The sequence below is a fragment of the Podarcis erhardii genome (genome assembly GCF_964252035.2).
Source record: "Podarcis erhardii genome assembly, chromosome: 6".
NCBI classification, from domain to species: Eukaryota; Metazoa; Chordata; class Lepidosauria; order Squamata; family Lacertidae; genus Podarcis; species Podarcis erhardii.
The window spans coordinates 52770323-52791236 of NC_138510.1; the positions used below are offsets into that span (position 1 = coordinate 52770323).

Sequence of the window (20914 nt, forward strand, 5' to 3'; positions counted from 1 at the left end):
TCTACACAGCCTTGGCCTCACAGGCCAATCACAGCAGGGCAGAAAAGTACACCTGAAAAACAGGTACTCACGGGAGGTAAGCGGAACCCCCTTGCAGCTTGGCACCATCCCAAAAGCAGTCCAGTGGGGTCACGATAACACAAGGAAAGAGCTTCTCGATCATCTGGGAATGACAAGAGCCACAGTCACAGAGGAAAACCACAAGTTCATCTTTCCAGTTCTCTTCTGCTCTCTTTGTCCCTTACCTTGACCTGCCCAAATGCTCACATAATTTTACTGCAGGTGGGACTACCCTCTCTACAACCAGTGTCCTACTGCAACTTAACTTACCTTGTCTCCCCTTTCTCTCCCTTGAAGGCTTTTGGAACAGTGAACGGCTTTGGGAACCAAATAGTACCATCCCAAATACAAGCCCTCAATTGAAACAGATCCCAGATATGAGAACCTGGAAGACTTGTCCTAGCCAAATGGGCTACAGTGGGCCACGGGCAGTCCTCACTCTGAGGATACCTGTCTAAGGGGACAGCAGTCTCTTGCAACTGAGGCATGCAGGATGTAAAACCCTTATCACCAAAGGTCAGGCACTACTGAAAGCAGTTGAGGATAAAATAGACTTTCCACTTTCTACTCCCCCAGCATATGGCTGGAAGGGAGATAAAGCCTCATAGTTAGCTCTTATCTCAGATACACAGGAGTGATTGTTACCAGGGTTAGGGGTCTAGCAAAAAGAAGCATGTCCAGTCTATGCAGAAATGTCCAAGTCTCTGAACCCAGAAGGGTGCTTTGGGAAGCTGCTCCTTTGTAACACCATCCTTTTTTAAAGATTCCACCCTATCCCCATAGCAACCTGGATATCCTCTCTAAGACCCACCCCATTCTCTAGCCAACCAGCTAGACCCCAGGGAATTATTTATGCCATCTAACAAAGAGATTTTCCCCAGCTGATCTACCTAATTTCTATGGGTTTTAGTGCAACCCCTGTCCCTGCAGATGCATGCATTCCCTTGGCAACTCACCCGTGCAATCATTCCATTCTCAATTATGGGGACACCTGACTTGTAGCATATTTTGTTGAGATCCCAAGACCTGAAAGAAGAAGCAGAGGCAATGAATGTCAAAAAAAAAGTCAAAAGAATTGCTGGAAAGAGGAATGTTAACTAAATGGAAGCTGCAGAGGCAATGTACCTCTGAGTAACAGGTGCTGGGCACAAACATTGGGGAAGGCCATAACCTTCATGCTCTGCTTGTGAGCATCCAGAGACACATGAAGATTGATAGAAACTGAATGCTGGACTAGATAGATCCTCATCTAATCCATCATAAAAAAGTGTATGTTCTTCTTATGAGAGTAACACAGATTTTCCATTTTGAAACTCACTTTCCGTAAAGTAAGACTTGCACTTTGCTTGCAGCCAGAGCAGCTTCAAGATGCATTCCCAAGGCCTCTGGGGTCAGGATGTTTTCACCTTCCCGTTTGGGAGTTTGTATCAGCATCTGGGGTGTGTACAGAGACTCTTCTCCTAGCTTTTCCTTTGTGTACCGGAGCTCCTGGCTGACACGGCTGCCCTCTGGAGGGAAAGGGAAAGAAACACTGGAGTTAATATACCTCCCACTTACCTCTGACCTCTTACTTGGCTCTTCGCTTATTCACATGAGAGACCCTAGAACTGAGAATAAGCCCACAGGGGAACATCATGCAGTCTGGTCTTCCCTTTAACACATGTATTCTTCTTCACATTATCATGCTGGTTAAAATAATACATTTCCCCAACCCTTGGAAGATTTAACTAGTAGACTGATGATTCCAATCTGTGTTAGTTGTCTAATTAATTAAAACAAATTAAAAGACACAGCGAAGTGTTGTGCTTGATCACATATAGTATCTTTAAAGCATAAAACAAAACACAGCTGCAGAGGTAGAAGTGAGGAGGGGCTCAAGAAGGAGTGGTATTGCTTGATAAGCTCCCCACCCACAAGCAAAATCCTACTGGAGAGGAGGCAGGTGTTCAGCAACTTTCAAGGAGCGGTTTTACTGAGGCGGGGGGGGGGGGGACAACTGTTGGAGGGAAAGGGCTAAGAACTGCCTCCCCCACAGTCTTCCTCTGTAATTGCAGCTTCTGGGACTGTATTTTATTTTTGAAAAAGAAAGGGAAAGGGCGAGTGGAAGGAGAAACTACATATTGAGAAGCTGCTACCAGCACAGAGTGCTATACAGTCATACCTCGGGATAAATACACTTCAGGATAAGTATTTTCGGGTTGCGATCCACGGCGACCCAGAAGTAACGGAGCGCGTTACTTCCGAGTTAAGCCGCTTGCACATGCGCAGGCGGTCAAAATGACGTCACGCGCATGAGAAGAAGCAGTGAAACACAACCCATGCATGCGCACGCGCAGAGGCATCTTACGCAGTGGCGTAGCGTGGGGGGTGCAGGGGGGGCCGGCCGCACTGGGCGCAACATCTGAGGGTTAGGGTTAGGGGTAGGGTTAGGGGGCGCAAATCCACGGGTTAGGGGGTGAAAATTACTTGCCTTGCCCCGGGTGCTGACAACCCACGCTACGCCACTGATCTTACGTTCTGTTCAAGATGTGAACAGGGCTCCGGAACGGATCCCGTTCGCATCCCGAGGTACCACTGTAGTTCATCGTCTGCCAGAGGAAGTTGCCACCATATACTGTAACTGACCTGGTGCTCCAGAAGCCACAATAAGAAGTATATAAATATGACTAATGTAGTCAGTATATTAAAAGCTGAAGGGGAATAACATTTTTGCCCCTTATGGCTTTGAGTGGGATGAGTGAACTAATAATGCCAAGGGCAAATTCACTGTGCCCCAAGCTTCCACTCTGAAGAATGCCCCAATGGTAGCTTTGCTACAAAATAGTGCAAGTTGTGGAAGAAGTTGCCTGCCTGCCACAGAACAGCTGTATATAGCAAAGGATTCTGGGAAATATTCTACAGCGCATACTCAGTTCAGTCATAGTAATGCCCAAGTCTGTTGAGCCTCACATTCACTCTGTACAAAGTGAAAGTACACACAAGCTTCTGTGGCTGCACACTGCAGAAGATAGGAAGTTAAACAGATAAAGCTGACTTTCAGAGACATTTGTTTGCCGTGGTTAAACTTCTCATTGAGGAATATTGCACGTGTCTTCATAAAATTTTATTTATAAAGTTAACAACAAGTATATCATTTGGAAATTGACAATGAATTTACATTGCTTCAGCATTGCTTCAGTAGTTTGTTAAGTAATTTGTGTTATAAATTTAAACCATCTTTATGGTCATTGTGCTTTTTTTCAAGGGATTGTATCTGAGCACTCAAAGCAACCTCACAAAAACAACTACAATTCCCACACTTCTCCAGGGGGAAATCCATGGCAGTTAAACCAATTTCATACTGGTTTGGGTCTATAGTGTAGATATTCCCTTAATCATCCTTAAAATAAGCATGTGAGGGAAGCTGTCACTATTTCCATTTTGCAGATATAGAGACACAGGCTGAGAGACAGATTACTGAACCCAAAGATAAATTCTGTTTTGACTACAATCTCCCATTTTCAAGCCATTGCAGAAGACTCTCAATGTTAGGCTTCAGGTTTATGGGGCTAATGACAACATAGCTGTCTCTTGAGGGTCAGAATCCAAGAAACACCAATGCATTCTAACATTTTCTTGATTTTCCCAACACCTTTTCTCCTAAACGTGTGTGGACATATCTGTCTTTAACTGGTTTAATACATGTTGCCTCTCTCCAGAAAACACCACAAACTGCAATTCCCAGGATTATTTGATGGTGGCAGCAGCAGGGATGGGGACGAGGAAGGAGTATAGACAGCTAAACTGGGGCACAACCAAAATAAGTTTGTGACACAGGTATGTCTTATGGCAGCAGCTGTGGAGCACAACAAATGGAAGGTTCATAATATGCACTGTAGGGTGCTTGCCAACTATGTGACTCTAGTACAGCGTTCCTCAACATGGTGTCCTCCAGGTGGTTTGGACTAAAACTCCTATCAACTCCAGCCAGCCTGAGCAATGGTCAAGGACGATGAGAGTTATAGTCTATAAAAATATATGGGTCAAACCATCACAAGATGTGCTGAAATTTTGGGAGGTTGGAAAGTTACAATGGAATTGCCTTGTGGGCAGAGTGCTCATTTTTATTTATTTATCATTATTACTTTGTCAAAATAAAAAATAAAATTATCTTTCTATCTGGAGGGCACCAAGTGGGAGGAAGAATGCTCTACAGGATAGCCTATCCAAATATTGTTCATATTAAAATAAAAAACATTTTTCACATATTATCTTTTCCTTTTCAAATTCTCTGGCTCACCTTATTTTTAACAGAAGCAGAAAATGAGGACATAAAAACCACATATTCCACAGCCTGATAATTCTCTTGCTTACTGGTGCTTCTCCTCTTCCATCGTTCTGGGTTCTTCATCATAAATTATATTTCTCAAACTTGGTAAGAGAGAGTTTGTGTAGACATTTTTACTACAAGCTCACTGCTGAGCTCAACAATTCTATCCTGTCCTGCTATTTTGTCACTTTTTGTAAGTATAAATTCTTCTTTTAATGCTTCGTAGCTGTTGATTTTTATAAATATATATATATATAAACCCAAGCTGATTGACAGGCATGCTTTTGGTTTCCACGCCACTCTCCCCAAAGGAACAGCTGGGATGCCAGTGAGGGAGGAGGCTATGCCAAGGAACACAGGGAGGGGACAGACACTCTGCGTCTGTCCGAGATGTGAAGAGCTGGGAGGGAAGCATCAGAGGCAGAATCCAAACCATTCCAGGCTGTTTGGGAGGCAAGGCACCAGGAGTCATGCTGAGCTCTGCTGATCTTGACTAGGCCACCCAGGAGAGAAACCACACGTACAACCAGAATGTAGAGGAAGGGTGGGGAACACATTCAGGCCAAACTTTGAAGCCACAGGCAAAGATGGATCCCAAAAATTAGAGGAATCCTTCATCAGACGGTCTTTAAGTACAAAGCCTCTTTTTAAACAAGTGCCAGGAGATGGTTTTGTGCCATGTGATGGCCAGGACAGAAATATGCAGAGAGGGGGAGAGAGAGAGACCCTCTCAACAACCTTGTTCTTGTCATTGCCCAGGATGAGTGATAGTAGGAAGTGGACACTGGGAGCCTTATTTATTTATTAACAACGTTCGGAGCTGAAATGACAATACATCTGCAAGTGTTGTGAAGAAGGGAAGAGAGGGAGATATTCCTTGTAATTAGGGTTAATTTGGAACAGGACAATCTGAAGCTTCAAAGGGGAATGAGGAAGCCTCAAATTCCAACACCCTAATTAACCAGGGAGCAACATGAAAAGACAAGGCAAAATGAGAGAAGCTGCCAAGTATGCTTTACATGGGGCACTCTCTTGTCTGATGGGGAGGGCGTTAAACTTAGGTACTGTCACTCTATGTGCCACAGCCTCCCCCCCAGCTGCTCCTGCTTAACCCCCCTCCCCTCCACTGAGAGAGCAGCATTGTTTGATACAAAGTTGGGGGAGGGGATTCTGGGCTACAGTGAGGTAGCAACAGTGAGCATGTTAATGAGGAGCCCTATGCAAATTCTTTTTTACTCCAATTAACAAAGGAAGCCCTCTCCTTTTTCATGCAAAGGGTCCCTCTCCCTCTTGATCAAACTCCCAATTGTACTGCTGCTTTGGCTTTGAGTATTAGATTGGATTATCCCTCATTCCACCCCACATGCATTGAACACGTACACACCTCAGATATGCTATATCTCACTCTCACAGGCTCCCCAGGAGCACTGAAATATCTCCAGAACAGCAGGGATGAAAACACTGGACCACATCCTTGTAAACATTAGGGTCTTCTTGTACTCAAGATTCCCAGGTTTCTTTAAGGAGAGGCTGCAAGCTCCATCCCATCAGTTGGCCCTTGCACTGTGTGGGGTCCGACAGACTTACACTGCCCCATCTTGCTAGACAAGCCAACTGTGTAGGACACTCCTCCCCTAGCAGGGCCTCTTTGGCTCAGAGGATGCCTCACAGCATGCTCCCAGAAACACTCCCTGTCTCCCCACAGAAGCAGAGCTGGGTACCAACAAGGGCAGCCGAAAAAGCAGAATTGGTTGGGAGCCAAGTGGAGAGATGCCCAGTAACCCAGAGCTGGCTGATCTAGGAACATCCCCACAGCACGTCCGGCAGGACTTGTGTCTAAAGGGCCTAGCCAATTTGCTTTTGCAAAAAGAGTCTGGGTTGCAAGCCTAGTGCAAGAGCATGCCTGAAAGTACCGGTGCCAACAGGGCACTGGAGCAGAGCTTCATAGCGAGGTTATTCTGTGGAAGACTTTATTTCCTGCCACCCTTTCTCATTCCTGAGAAGCCACTCCAAGCCACACCCTGGGATTCACTATGACATCCTAGTCCTAGTAGATTCCAGAGTGCTGCTTCAGCCTGGCTACATGGTCAACTGCCCTCAAGGCAAGGGTCATCTCTTAACCCAGCTGAGAAATGGGTAGCTATGTAACTGAGGAGCAGGGGAGATCAATTACCTGGTGTTGACAAAAGCAACTTATCTCAGTCCTGGGTTGCACATGCTGACACCGTCTCTCCCTTTTCTCTCCCCCTAGGTTCAGCAGAGCCGCTTCCCAGGCAGTGGAACAGGCCTTCAGAATTATCCCCATAATTACAGGCTCTTGGATAAATTGCTGGGCTGGGCACCTCCTCCCTCCCAGCTGGGCCACCCAAATGCAGCCCCCTGCTCTGTTTCCACACCAGCTGGGAGGCCCAAGAGAGCTTCAATTAAAAGAGACAGGATAGGGCTCTCCTCTTAAGGGCCCACCTGGCTTGAGAAAATGTGCGGACAATAAACTCCCCTCCCCCCCAAAGAAAACTCCAACCCTCTTCTAGGGTAAAACCTCCTCTCAACCAATTTAGCGCTACCATACTGGAGTAATCTGTTATTAAAGCTTCATAGTTATTATTATGGATATTTATGGTAGAAGGCAGAGATCCAGCCCCAAACACAAAAAAGTAAGAGATAATTTCTTGCCTCAAAGAACTGAAATTTTGGTCTGACTGGGCAAGAGGAAAGTCAGGCCCATAGAAGGAAAGGGACTGGAATTTCTCCAGCCCCACAGCAGGGGCTAAGAAGGGAACAAAACCCTTATGCCCATAGCACCTGTGGGAAAACATCACCCCATAGACTGAACAGAAAGAGTAAGGGTGGTAAGTGAGCAGCAGACAAAGCTCTTGAGAGAATCCCTTTTCAGAGCCTTCGAAGACATTAAAAAGCCCAGCTTTTATTCAAAGCAGGATGCAATAACACAATATCCTGTCTCCAAAGCAATTCATAGTAGTTTTGCTGTGGACATAGTTTTGTTGAAGGAGGTGACTCACCCACCACTTAGTAATAAATACATAAAGGCATCCTAAAGAGGGTGTTGCTGCAAAGGGAGCGTTCCTTGCTAACATGCTGGAGTAGTTAAAGGGGGGGGGCAGGGCCCAAGCATGTGGGCAGAAGTGGGCAGAAGTGGGACAGTGACTTTCCCCCTGGTGAAAACAGCAGCCGGGAGGTCAAGGCCACAGCAGGGACAAAGCGTAAAATTGCTACCCCAAACAGGACACGCCACCCACAGGTAAAGAAAAGCACACACAAAAGCCACTTATATAGTTAACACAATGTCTTCGTTTGTGTCAAAGAGATATACACCCTTTTACATAAGATGCTCTCTCAAGAGCCACAACTTCCAGAGTTCCTATGTTCCTGCTGACATTTCCTGTGCACACTCAAGAGAATCCAACACTGTTGTTGTTTTAAAAATTATTTATAGTTTTCAGTTATTCATCTACTTTAATTGTATACTCTTATGAAATTGCAGGTTATTACAATAATCCTGCCAATGTCCTTATCTGTTTACAATTTGTTTGTAAATATTTAATAAACCATTTCCATTCTTTTATAAAAAGTTTGTTATCTTGATTTCTTATTTTTTCCAGTAAGTTTTGCCATGCCTGCAAAGTCCATAAGTTTTGGTATCCATTCTTCTTTCATTGAGACTTCTTATTCTTTCCATTTTTGGTCAAATAACATTTTTGCTGCTGTAGTCGCATACATTAATAAATTTCTATACTGTTTAGGTAGCTCTATCCCATGGATAGGCAAACTAAGGCCCCGGGGCTGGATCCAGCCCAATCGCCATCTAAATCCTGCCCGTGGGCGGTCTGGGAATCAGAGTGTTTTTACATGAGTAGAATGTATCCTTTTATTTAAAGCCTCTCTGGGTTATTTTTGGGGCATAGGAATTCGTTCATTTCTCCCCCCCAGAATATAGTCCGGCCCACCACATGGTCTGAGGGATGGTGGACTGGCCCATGGCTGAAAAAGGTTGCTGATCCCTGCTCTATCCCTATAATTCCCAGAATAAAAGCTTCTAGTTTTTTGTTTTGTTTTTTTGAATGTTATTTTAAGCATCTTTTTCAATTCATTATATATCATTTCCCAATAAGCTTTAACCTTAACTGCAAGACCACCACATACGATGGTCTTTAAACATAAAATCCCAATAGACAAGAATCCAACACTTTTGGCATCTGACTGCCAGAAGGAGGGATGAACAAGCACTGTACCAACCAGGGACAGCAAGACAAGAGTGCTGCTTGATAGGATTTGCAGGTCTCAGAACATACGTCAGCAAACATATTAGGCCTCTAGCCTTCACAATGTGTAGAACTTACAGTAGGTCCATGACAAGGGAACACAGTGCCTATACAGCATTTAGTGTGAGATACACCCACCCATCCACACACACCCATATTGCCACATCTGGCTATAAATACAAATCAGGCAGCCACTAATAGAAAGAGCCTCCTTAGTTCCCATTATTTATGCTAACATATTCCAATCAAGCCTCTAATTTTTCAAAATAGACAAAGCCTTTTGTGGGGGGTTGGGAGAAGAGGGAGCTAGCAGCAGAGAGGAAAGAAGACTCGTGTTACAAATTTGTACCAGACCCCAAGAAGTGACACACAGATACTTGGTGGGGGCAGCCATTACAAGCACTATCCAATAGGTGTCTGTAACTCTCATGCCATGTTGTTCCATCCAGTATTCACAACAGAAGGGAGGGAGGGGTCAAATATCATTTACTCAGCTAATACTGCAGCTTGAGCACTGGAAAAATGCAATATGCATGAAACAGAAATGCTTCCTTGAGGAAAGCTGTCTGTTTCCCATATATAACAAATGAGTAACAGCAGTCTCCACAAATCCCATGTTTTCCAAGGAAGGGAAATTCCAACATTTGCCTCCCCTTTTCTCTTTATTTGTGGGAGTGGGGGTGGAGGGGGTAATTCTCCAGAGTGAAAGGTGTGCAGAGGAACAGAAACTCAAGCTTGAGTTAAAAAAGCATTTGTAACTGTTTCGAGGTTGAGGAAAATATACATGGTCACTTTCATCACAAGGGTTTTTTGTACACATGGGCAGGAAACCTGCAGCAAGCCCACATAGGGCTGCTGTACTTCCTGGTTTGATTCACATGGGCTTCCAGAGAAGCCCTTCCTGGAGTACAGAACTGGGCAGTTTGAATGTTACTGGAGCTATCTAGGGAAAACAATTGCCTTGATTCCATGAGTAGCGCAACCCTATAATTTGCCCTGGGTCGGGTGTAAGTATTAATAGAAAGTATTGGGCCAGACCAAAAAAGGAAAGCACCTGGCATTAGCTTGTAGGGCAGAGAATAGACTCATGAGACCCTCCAGGGATGCAGTGACTAGAAGGCATTAAGAAACCTTTGTGTAATTAATCAACTGGACAAGAAGACCCTTCTCCATGCATAAAACTGGCTTCCACCTTCAGTCTGCCCTCTCCATTCAATCTAGGCATTGTCACTACAAATAACAATGGAACACAGAGTTTGTCTTTACTCCTTGTATTAACACACATAATGTTCCTTTGACCTAACAGGAGATATCAGAGGTCATCAAAGGAGAAGGGACAAACAATCCAAGAGCATGCCAAAAGATCATCTGGATAAAGTGAGAGGATAGAACTTGCCTCAGGAAGATTGTTAGGGTCCTGAAGGGTTATCCAAACGATTAAAAAAAATCTCAGACATAACCCTTTAGTACTATATTCACAGAAGTCATAATCCAGCAACAGTTGTGCGATATCCTGCTCAAACCTGTGACACCTGTGCAGCCACATAACATATTAACACTTCAAGTTGCACCAGCCCTTCAAGCTAAGGAGATTTTCTCATTGAAACTACATTGTAGTTTGTGTTGGGAAAATAAAATAACTCTGAAACAAAAGCACTTCCTTGATGGAAAACAAGAACATCCTGAAGTACACGAGCAACAATTTTACATTTACTGCTGAAAAAGATTCTGGATTTGATTCATGAGACACAGATGATATAGAGTAAAATCCTAAATTCTAGCTACTTGCAGAAATCAAAAACTGGAGGAGGAGAGGTTTCAGTACCTGAAAATGTGAACTAGGTGGTTTCTGTACAGAAACTAAGGTACAACAAATCAATTTCACACAAGAACTGAATTGACACCCATGATATTTACCTTGCATCCTTCTATCAAGAATTCTGAGTGAAAAGCATTTTCTGCTCCCAGTTGTGAAGGCAGCAGTACTGCACAAAGAGACTTAATATTTTTACTGAAAGCCACTTTAAGACACATAAAGAAAATAAGGGTATAAATTCCTTAAATAAATAATAAAGTCCAACATTGCCTGCAAGCAAGAGCAACAGCTAACTTTTTAATTTTTCAACATTTAATGCATGAAAACAGGGATACTAGTTTTACATTGAGGCGGGCCTGTTGCGACTTCAGGGGGTGGAAAGCTAGACATCAGCTAGGGCTCCACAGCAAAGACCCCACCAGTCCAAAAGTGTCCCACAGATCTTGAGAGATGGGTGCTTAATGGTTTGAATAATTTCTATACTGTTTAGGTAGCACATGCTTAATATCAATTGGAAAATGGAGGCTAAAACATGGATAAATATATGCCGTAGATGCCTCTTGACCATGCGTCCTCACTATATTGTCCTTCAACCTGCCCTTACCCACTATCACTGCTGGAGATACAGAAGGATCTCATTTCAGTTGGGCAGCTGAAGCCCCAGAATTTTAAGTGACTCACCCATGATCAGAAACCAAGAGACTAAATACAGTATAGGACTTTTGAGATTTGAACTGCTTGTGTTAATCTAGCACACATAATCATTTTATACTGAGAAGATTGACATTGTCGTAAGATATCTGAGCATGACCGCATCGTGCTTCACTCAGCCACCTGAAGACAAAGGGCTCTGTCACTCACTGTGCCACCGTTCCATGCACTGTTTAGTGTCCATATATGTTCCGTGCCTTATTTCCAAGGAGCTGGATTCACTTTTTGTACAAGATCACTTTTTGTACAAAACTTGTGCATACCAACTTACTTAAAAATAATAATTTTCTATACTTATTGTAAAAAACAACCCACAGTTTTTAGATTGACTTGCCTAAGATCCAGGACAAAGCACCATCTAGTTCAGCATCTCGTTCTCATAGTGGCCAAGCAATCATTTGATTATCTACAGCTGAATGTGCAAAACTGCCTCACTATAAAAGTGCTTCCACATTCAAGGGAAAGTATTTATGATCTGTTCTATTTCATTACTTGAATGAGTCTTAAGTTGTGACTAGCTTTTGCTGATTGTGCCCACCATTTCTGAATTATAGTGAGAAGGCTCAGAAGCTCTGCCTGTGATGTCTGATCTGTAATGGTTTCTGTCATTATGAACTTCTATTTGAACTTATAATTTAACAGTCTTCCCTTTCTGAAAAATAATATGGAGGAAGCACCCTCTTATGGGGGACATGTTAACACTGCACAGTAAGCTGATCCCTGTATTTCAAGTATCTTATAACCTCCATTTAAAATGCAAATCACAGACATTTAGGATAGGTAGAAGGTATGATGTTGGACATAGAAGTATGTGCAGCAGTAATTCTTGGTTGGCACTTTAAAATCGTTACTGTACCAGTGATGTTTCTGGTATTTTCATGGGATGGTGTGGCAGTAGCATTTGTATGCTAGTTTTTTTTATTGTTATTGTTATTGGTATGTTTTGTATTTTATATCATTATAATAATTAATAATAATAATTTTGTTATGTACACCCCACCCATCTGGATGGGTTCCCCCAGCCACTCTGGGTGGCTTACAACTTATCTAAAAACAGCAGTCCTTAAAACTTTCCCTAAACAGGGCTACCTTCAGAGGTCTTCTAAAGTCAAGATTGTTGTTTATTCCATTTACATCTGAAGGGAGGGTGTTACTACCGAGAAGGCCCTCTGCTTGTTTCATATTGCTTGTAAGCTGCTTTGAGACTGTTTCTCACCTTAGGCAACTAAGTAAATAATTATAATAATAAATAACAAAGCAAATGAAAACAAAAAAGTTGCATGGATAAAAATATAGGGCTTGTTGTCTAGAAGAGAAAGGTTACCGTATTCAGATCCACAGTGGATCTCATCTCTTTTAAAAAGCAAACTAGACTGAATGTGACAAAACAAGCTAGTGGGTGTATAAAAGAAAAGCAGGAGTAATCAACTCCTGGAGGCCATGTGCTAGTGGTCAGGGGTAGGCTTCTAACTATAGCAGCCAAAGCAACAATATTAATCCTAGTCCAAGGTTGTTCTGCATTAGATGGAGCTTAGAGTGCAACTGAACAGCATCTGAACTGTTGTCTCAGGAACAATCCAGTTTTTTAAACATAGGAAAGTGTGTCTTTGTAATGTCAAGAGGGTCAGACTTGAATATGGGACCCATGAACTCCAGATAAAAGCATGGAAGCATTTTCAAGACATAGGTCTCTCTTACACATCTGTCTCTTCCAATATTCAAAGGATGCAGTTCCCCACAATTATTTGCTGGAGGGGAAATATAATGCTCTTAATGTATCAGTAAAGAACACGTTCCTGGCATCTGCTGAGATCCCATCCAATAGAAAACACATGCCTGTGGGCACCTCTATATAAGCCATGGTAACATCCCGGAAATCATATATCTTCCCAATGTGCTTATTTAATAAGCAGACTACATATTTTCTCATTCCTTTTATCATGTGCAAACATGTGCACCCAATACTGTAGTGTACCTGCCACTTGTGTTTCTGTAGGCAGTACAAGACTGACTTACTTGATTTTATTTCCCCATTTCCACAGCATTCACTGAATTTTGAAACATGTTAATCTTTTGAGATAGAATGACTATTGCAAGATACAAATTTTACAATGCATTGTTTTCTCAATTATAAGGATATGTATGTTTTGATAAATTCCAAAGGGATAGCCATGCTAGTCTGATACTGCAAACCTCCCCACAAAAATAACTTGTGGCACCTTAGAAACAGATTTATTATGGCTTATGTGAAAAGAAAACAGTCTATAAGGTGCCACAAAATTCTGTATATTTCGACATCAACCCTTCAGAACATTTTTGGTCACCTTTCTTCTAGTCCAATGGGTGAAAGTCATCTGGGATAAAAAAAGTATGATATTGATATATGTCCTTATGGGATTCAACTTGACCTCCTATCATGGCTGTTTTGAGGGACCATAATCAAATGTTCCTCGACACCTTTTATAGCTCCATCTTTTCAAAATGATAAAAATAAAATCAAGCCCTGAATCCAAAGGTTGAAGACACTGCCCCACCCCAGAATCCAGCTGGGATTCTTCTGCTTACAGCAGTTTGCCAGAGACGAGGCTTCAGTTATCAGATACCAACAGCTGGGTGGACTTTTTGGGGCTGGGAGGAGCATCCTTCAAAGCCAGCATGCCGGAAATGGATATGGGGAACTCTCTGGATCCTTTTCTGCAACAAACCTACTTGGTGCTAGAACAAGGGCAGAATCTTGACTTCCAGAACAAAAGTTTAAATAAGGATTTAACAGAATGGACACAAGGAAACCAGAGTAACTTCGGGCTATGCCCTGTATCATCCAAGTATATATGAGCTTCCAGCTCAATAGAAAAGGTAGACATGTAAAAAAGAAGCACTAAGGTCTATACAAGCCATGTCCAAAGTCCGTTTCGGGGTCCTAATCCGGACTGCCAGTCAGTTTAATCCGACCCCTGTGGCAGTTTACCTCAACAACTTGAATCCTAAAAAAAGGTTAACAACTTTGGTCGTCCCTGACAACCCTTCATTTCATCAAATCTGGCCCTCTTTGAAAAAAGTTTGCACACCACTGGTCTATACTATAGGGACATTCCAATCTTTCCTGCAAGTCTCCCATTCACACTTTGCCCCAGCAAATGGTTGCAGACAGTGGACAGTTTTTGCTTTCTAATCTCTTCCTTGTAGACGCTTGAGTAGAATATCCTTTGGGTTGCTGGCCCAGTTTATAAGGGCAGACTGAAATTAGTAGAAGTTCCTTTAAATTGGCCTTAGCCCCCAGAAACCTCAAATAGAATGGCAACTGATCTACATGGACAAATAACCATCCACTTCTCAAGTTGAGTCACACCCTTGCTATCTTCCCACCTTTCTAAGGGCTCAATTGATGACAGTAAGAGGATGTAAGACCCAATTAGAAGGGAAACCTGGGCCTTTCACTTGCTGCTTTCTCTCACCTTTGCATAACGAACCTGAGCAGAAAACATAATTTAGTTCAGTCAGAACTGAAGATTGGGGTCTCTTATTAGACCATTTGCATGGACTTACAATGCTTGTGTGATCTGTGACACCACAAACTGTTCAAAGTTCATCGCTCCCACATTGTATCACCAACTACCCTGGTCACAAACAAAGCAGGACACTCCTCTCCTACTCTGCATGCCTGCATCCTAAAAGTCAGATGATTTGGGTCAAGTGGCATGGAAATCTTCCCCATCAGAGACTGCTCTTAGGAAGCCCAAGCCAGCTGATCAAGATTCTATAATTTCTGGTTTCTCTACAGGAGGGACTGTGTGGGTGAACTGTTTAGCTCTGATCACCTTATAAATGAGAAACCTCAGCTTAAGTAAAAGTATAGCTCTTAGGGTCAGTAAATCAACTCAAGTATTTCGAGTCAAGCTTCTCTTGAGTAGATGGAGCTTTAATGAAGGACACAGCACTCCCCACAGCTTGCAATATCTGATCTACATAGTTTAAGAAAGAAAGTGTACTAAAATGAAAGCCGTGTGCTTTTAAAGCCTCTGCTGCAGAGTTCCCTGGTCCTGGTTAATTGATCTTTGGGCTCAACTTCAGGGTGACAAAAGGTGGACCTAAACATCAACAAAATGTCTTGAGCAGTGGGTGCTGGCCTAGAGACTGCTACATTGTCTGCTTGCATAATGTCTGTGTGTGTCCTGGCCCAGACTCCGTAGCGCTAACCATAAACCCCTCTGATCCAGGGCATGGAAAACTGCCATATTCAAGTGAGAACCTGTCCAAAGAACATATGAAAAGCTATTCACTGATTTGGAAGCAGGGCAGTGGCCCTTCCCTTGGCCCTCCAAAGCTCATTCTTCTGACAAAACACTCATCAACCAATCCTTTTGATACTCTAGCTACGTGTACCAGCACAAACTAACCTCAACTGGGACATAAAAATACTCCTAGAACTTCTCTCATCATCAGCCCAACAACAAGAATTGTGACTGACTCAGGCGCCCCACTGCGACAGATGGGGTCCTAGGTGCCATCTCCAGAAGCCATATTATGGAGCCTGGTGCATTACCAATAAGTGCTTTGTTCTCTCTTCTTCTTGGAAATCTTTTGAAGAGACAACTGATGGAAAGAGATAATCCAAATCTTGCTACAATCCCAAGATGTGGAACTGGTACTAGATGCTCAGCAGGGTATTAGTGTTCATTCTTTCATTTTTCTAATTTGAAAAGCTCATAATAGGGGAGTAAGACTTATTCTATATTCATCTCAATAAATTCATCAGACTTTAACTTTTTGCATGGAAACTAGATGATTAAATGACATCTACCACCCCCCCCCCCATAAATAGCACTATCTGTATCCAGACTTGCTTTTTGGTTCAGTCACAGTGTGAGTGCTGCAGTCTTGTTAAACAAGCAAAGTGGAACCGGGTTTCGTGAAATCCAGAGGGGAAAACCTCTTCTCTTGACAGTGTTACACATAACTTGGATAATTGCCTTTTAAAATCAGAGGATATCCTTGGATCTGTCATGAACTGGACTCAGGAGAATAGTTCCTCAAAGAGGACTTCCTTTCAATTCAAAGCCTTGGAAATAAAAAAAGTGGGCCTTTCTGCCTCAAAAGTGAATAGAAAGACAGATTTGTTCTACACTAGAGAGTTTCACTGACTTTGGGAGTAGATTCTCTATCTTAGAAGCGCCAATGGGCCTCCTGTATGTATTCCCAGGCAAGGTCTACTGATCCTAGGCAAGGTGCTTTGTAATATTGTAAGAGACTTGGGTGATCTCAGTCTCCTTGTATTTATCTCATGGATTGTGGATTCACAACTTATGGGAGTGGATTCACAACCTACTGTGTTCCAAAACCCAGTAGCTTATCCACATCTGTACATTCTGAATCTGAACACTTTATGCCCTAAGCCAGGAGCATACAAGGTCTTTGGGTATTTGATGTGGTATTCACTAAGACAGTCCACTAATAGAATTTATGAAGCTAGCTGGAGGACATTTGTGTCAAAACCCTATTAAGGGTTGGCCCAATACAATTTGGCACCTGAGGCAAACCACAAAACGCTGCCCACCACCACCACCCCGCCAGGGAAGGAGGAGTAAGTGAAGATCCACAACAGGAACAAGAAAGTAATAAAGATTTACATCAGGATCTGTTGCCTCTGTGGATCCTGCCACCTGAGGTGGTCATCTAACCTTGCCACATAGGTGGGCCGATCCTAGCCCTAGTCCCCCACATCCTAGATTTTCTACAAGATGGGATATAAAGGCCTTCTGCCAAATACTCTGAAGAGGTAAAGGTGGTAACCTTGAAGAGTGTTATCTACAACAGCCAACCACAGAGAATATTTGGTGTTTCTATAGATTTTGGAGTGACACATGAGAAAAATTGGAGAAACAACTACTGGAAAAGGAAAAAAATATAGGAGGACAGGCAAACAGGTAGCAGGCAGACACAAGACTTAGTGGTGGGAGGGCCTGACTTAATGGGGCATAGGTTCTGCAGGCCTGATCTAAAACCATATGAGGCAAACTAAGGTCATTAATTAGGATAGGTATGAACAGCAGAACAGATAAATCAGAAACAAAAAAAATAAGGTCTAAACATCAAGATATACAAAGTGAAAAGGGAAAAAAAGGAGAATGCTTGTTCTGAAGGACAAGAAAAATAATTTAAAATTTGCAGCAGGACTAGGGCTACAACCACATCATACCTCTTATATATTACAAACCACTACAAATCTGTGAAAGGTGAACTTGGGATGAGCATAAATAAATGCATAAACATGAACTGTTGGTTTTTTCTGCTGTAGGATAAACCTATCTTCCCTTGACTTGACTCTTCAAGTGACAGATCTTTTGCTGATGTCCTCTTTGCTGCTCTTTCCCTGCTTCAGGTACCCTTTCCACCTTTAATATCCCTTCAACTGTCTTGTCCATTTATACACTTAGACATTTGTTCTGTGCCTTATTATTTTACTATTGTTCATTATTATTTGTATACCCATTTTATTAAATTTGAAAATCTGCTGGGATGTGGCTTTTTAATTTTACATTGCACGCACAGCTGGCTTCTGTTGGAAAATAGCAGAGACAATTTATGCAAAGCTTGATCCTCATGGAATATTGCATGTATGACTAAAATAGGATGGGTACAGTTTCACAGTGCAATCCTATACATGCCTGCTCAGAAGGAATTCCCAGAGTTCAATAGGTTTATTCCCAGATAGATGTTTATAGGATTGCAGCTCAAACCACACTAATTATGCACATATGTATGCATCCTTCATTAACTGAATATTCACACAAGGGATCGTGAGAAATAAAAACTTAAAGTCCAGTAAAAGAGAAATAAAACAGCTATCTTTAACAAAAGAAATCATCAACCAATATTGTTCCTAAGAAATGTACTACTTAGGAAATTCAGTGTGATAAAATATCATGTAAGTTATTGCTGTAGTGTGGTGTTTTACTTTAAGATCCTTGATCTAAACAAATCAATACTGTCATGAATATTAGGTTTTAAAGCTACACACTGAATACTGCTTATTTGTTGTCCATGACAATAATGCATTAAATGTGATTTTTTTTAAAGAATAACTTATGTTTGTCTTCTTTGCAACTGCATGGGTTTATCCTGATTCAGAGACCCACGTTTTGACTGCATTTGTGAACATGTTGATCTAGATGACATAAAAGTATAAAGAATAAATCTTATCCTTGACTGCTTGCGTCAAGGCGTCAACTGTAATTTTGGCAGATTATGCCCACATCTCTACTCACTGGGAAATCTCCTCAAAAGCAAAAACCCCAACAACTAGAAGCTGCCTGATCTGAAGCAGGATACTAGTCCAGATAGCCTTGGAAGTGAGCCAGGTTGAAAGTGAGGCTTCATCATGGACAGCTTATGTTTTGGTTTAATCCATGACTATTCCCACCAGCAACAAATTCAATAATGCAACTAAACAGAGAGTAAGTGGACAGCTGTGTCCCCTCCATATCCATGTGGAGATCTGATTCCTTGACAGGCCTGAAACAGTGAAGAAAGGATGGGGAAGGCTAATATGCACCCACCCCCCTCTCACACTCCCTCCCTTATGGCAGTGGCAGCCGCAGCCGAATCTGATTTCTTGCAGCGTCCTCAACACAGCGCTGCACGCACATGCCTTGGGCCACCTTCAAAGTGTTGAGGGGCGGATTAGCTGGATTAGGGAGGCTGTGAAAGGAGCCATGCTGCTCGGGAGGAAGTCTCGCTGGGGGCGTGCTAAAAGAGCCATTTTTACCTGTCCCGGCTGCTCTGAAAGGCCTGCCAGCCGCTAGCTGGCCTATGGCTGTCAAAACACGTCCAACCAGGATCCTGTTCACCATGGAAAAGCAGCTAGCTCCATCAAGACAAGCAAGGGAGCCCAAGCACCCCATTAAACTGACACCCTGGGGCTAAACATTGCTGAGGGCCGAGGTAGGGGGAGATGTGCAGCGCCGTGTCCCTTGGTGCTTGTTCTCTAACAAACCTAGTCTGACAAAGACAGAGACGCCAGGCTGCTTTCTAAATAAACAAGGCAGAGGGGGTGGAGGTGGCTGGCAGGCTGGATGGGGGAGCTGGCTTTAAGGAGAGCACTGAAAGGCCCGTTTGAGGCCTACTCTCCATTCCCCAGGCCTGGCCTGGCCTTTTGTTTATCCCAGACCTAAATTAATGTCTTTATTTACCAGAAATCCGAAGGGCTCAGGTTCCCAGTGTGGAGGGGGCGGGTGAGGGAGAGGAACGGCATGAAGGAGCCTTGGCCAAAGACGAGGGGAGAGCCCGACCCCCGAAAAAGGGGGCTAAAAGAGATTCAGTTGGGAGCCATTCACTGCTAAGACTCCTGTCAGCATTGACATAAATTTCCACTGGTGTTGGCATTTACGCATTTGGCATTTCCATATGTATAGAGTTGCCTGGACTAATTATGCTAATCATCCCCTCTGTTGGCCGCTGTGAAAAATGCCCACATTAAGCACTCCACTGCCTGCTAATGTGACTTAATGTGCGGTTGAAACATACATTCATCCCCCTCTGAATGGCGAAATTTTTCCACATTGCTGCCTTCATTCAGGCAAGAAATGAATTTTTTGAACTCAGACCACTTTTCCAAGCCAGGGGGGATGGATCAGAGAATAACACTCTCTCCTTCTCTCTCCACTTTCTGTTCCCCACTCACAGCTCTTGCTAATAAAATAAAAAATAAAATCTCTAGGGCTGGGTCAGACACCCTTCTTCACATATCATTTAAAAATGGAATCTCCATATGTACAACCAGATCAGCGAGGTGGGGAGACCCCATCTTTATCTAGAAGCATCCGTCCTCTCACTCTTCTCTTGTCCACCCCCCCCCTCAACAAAAGGAGCTCTTTCCTCCCCCAACCCTTCAATTCTTTGGGAAACTGAAACAGCCTGAGTGGCAACTCTAGCAAGTTTGAGCTAGTCTGAGAAAAGAAAGATCCTTTCAAAGCCGGCCATGGTCACAGTAGAAGATGCCTCTTAGAGCAAATGTCAAAGCAGAGGCAGAAAACAAAGCAGATTTAGAGGATAATGGCCAACGCTCTCCCACTCTTTCTCTCTCTTTTAGAGGATAGAGAGGCTGAAGGGTATCCTCAAATACACTATTTTTAAAATAGTAGTTACAACACTTTCTATTCTGCAGGTATTATTTACTACTTGCATGTGCAATCACATGTGCAACCCTCACAGCAGTTATTAGCAATCACAATAAATACTATGAAGCATATGATAATTGTTCAATGATTTTTTTCTTCTTCAAGTGTGGTTATAAACAACTGCATTTAGTTAACTCCAGTGTTACTTTGCTACTGGCATTTACTACCAATGGAAATTGGTAATGACTTGGTGACAAAGAAAAAGAACAAAACTAATGGCATTTCCCTCTTTGTTGGACTTTATCCTAGTTTGTCATCATCGTTCCTACCTGCACTGATAGTAGCGTTTTTCCACTGTGGCCCATAGACAATTGCTTTTTCATTTGTGTGGTGTTGTTTTTAAAACGTATCTATGGATTCTGCCCAGCTTGAAACCCCTTTTCTTTATTGTGCCAAAGTTTATGTGTTGAATCCTGTCAAATGCCGGCCAAAGAAAAGACAAGAGAAGGGGCAAGGTGACTATGGAAGAATCTAGGAAATAGGTTGGCTTAAGCCTAGACTGATCATTACCTAAGACTTCCACAACAGGAGGTTTATTTAATATACAGTATAGCAAGTGTGG

The 20914-nt window shown here is 42.8% G+C and overlaps 1 protein-coding gene across 2 annotated transcripts in view; it reads right to left on the bottom strand.

Moving 5' to 3' along the window:
- PTCH2 (patched 2) overlaps positions 1-20914 on the bottom strand; it is a 58680-nt gene that overhangs the window by 24305 nt on the left and 13461 nt on the right. For both annotated transcript variants that reach the window (XM_081865477.1, XM_081865478.1), the window contains 3 exons: positions 1379-1568; positions 1017-1086; positions 72-163 (listed from right to left, as the gene is read on the bottom strand). In XM_081865477.1, coding sequence (XP_081721603.1) covers positions 72-163; positions 1017-1086; positions 1379-1568 — 352 coding nt within the window. The remainder of the gene's footprint in view (positions 1-71; positions 164-1016; positions 1087-1378; positions 1569-20914) is intronic.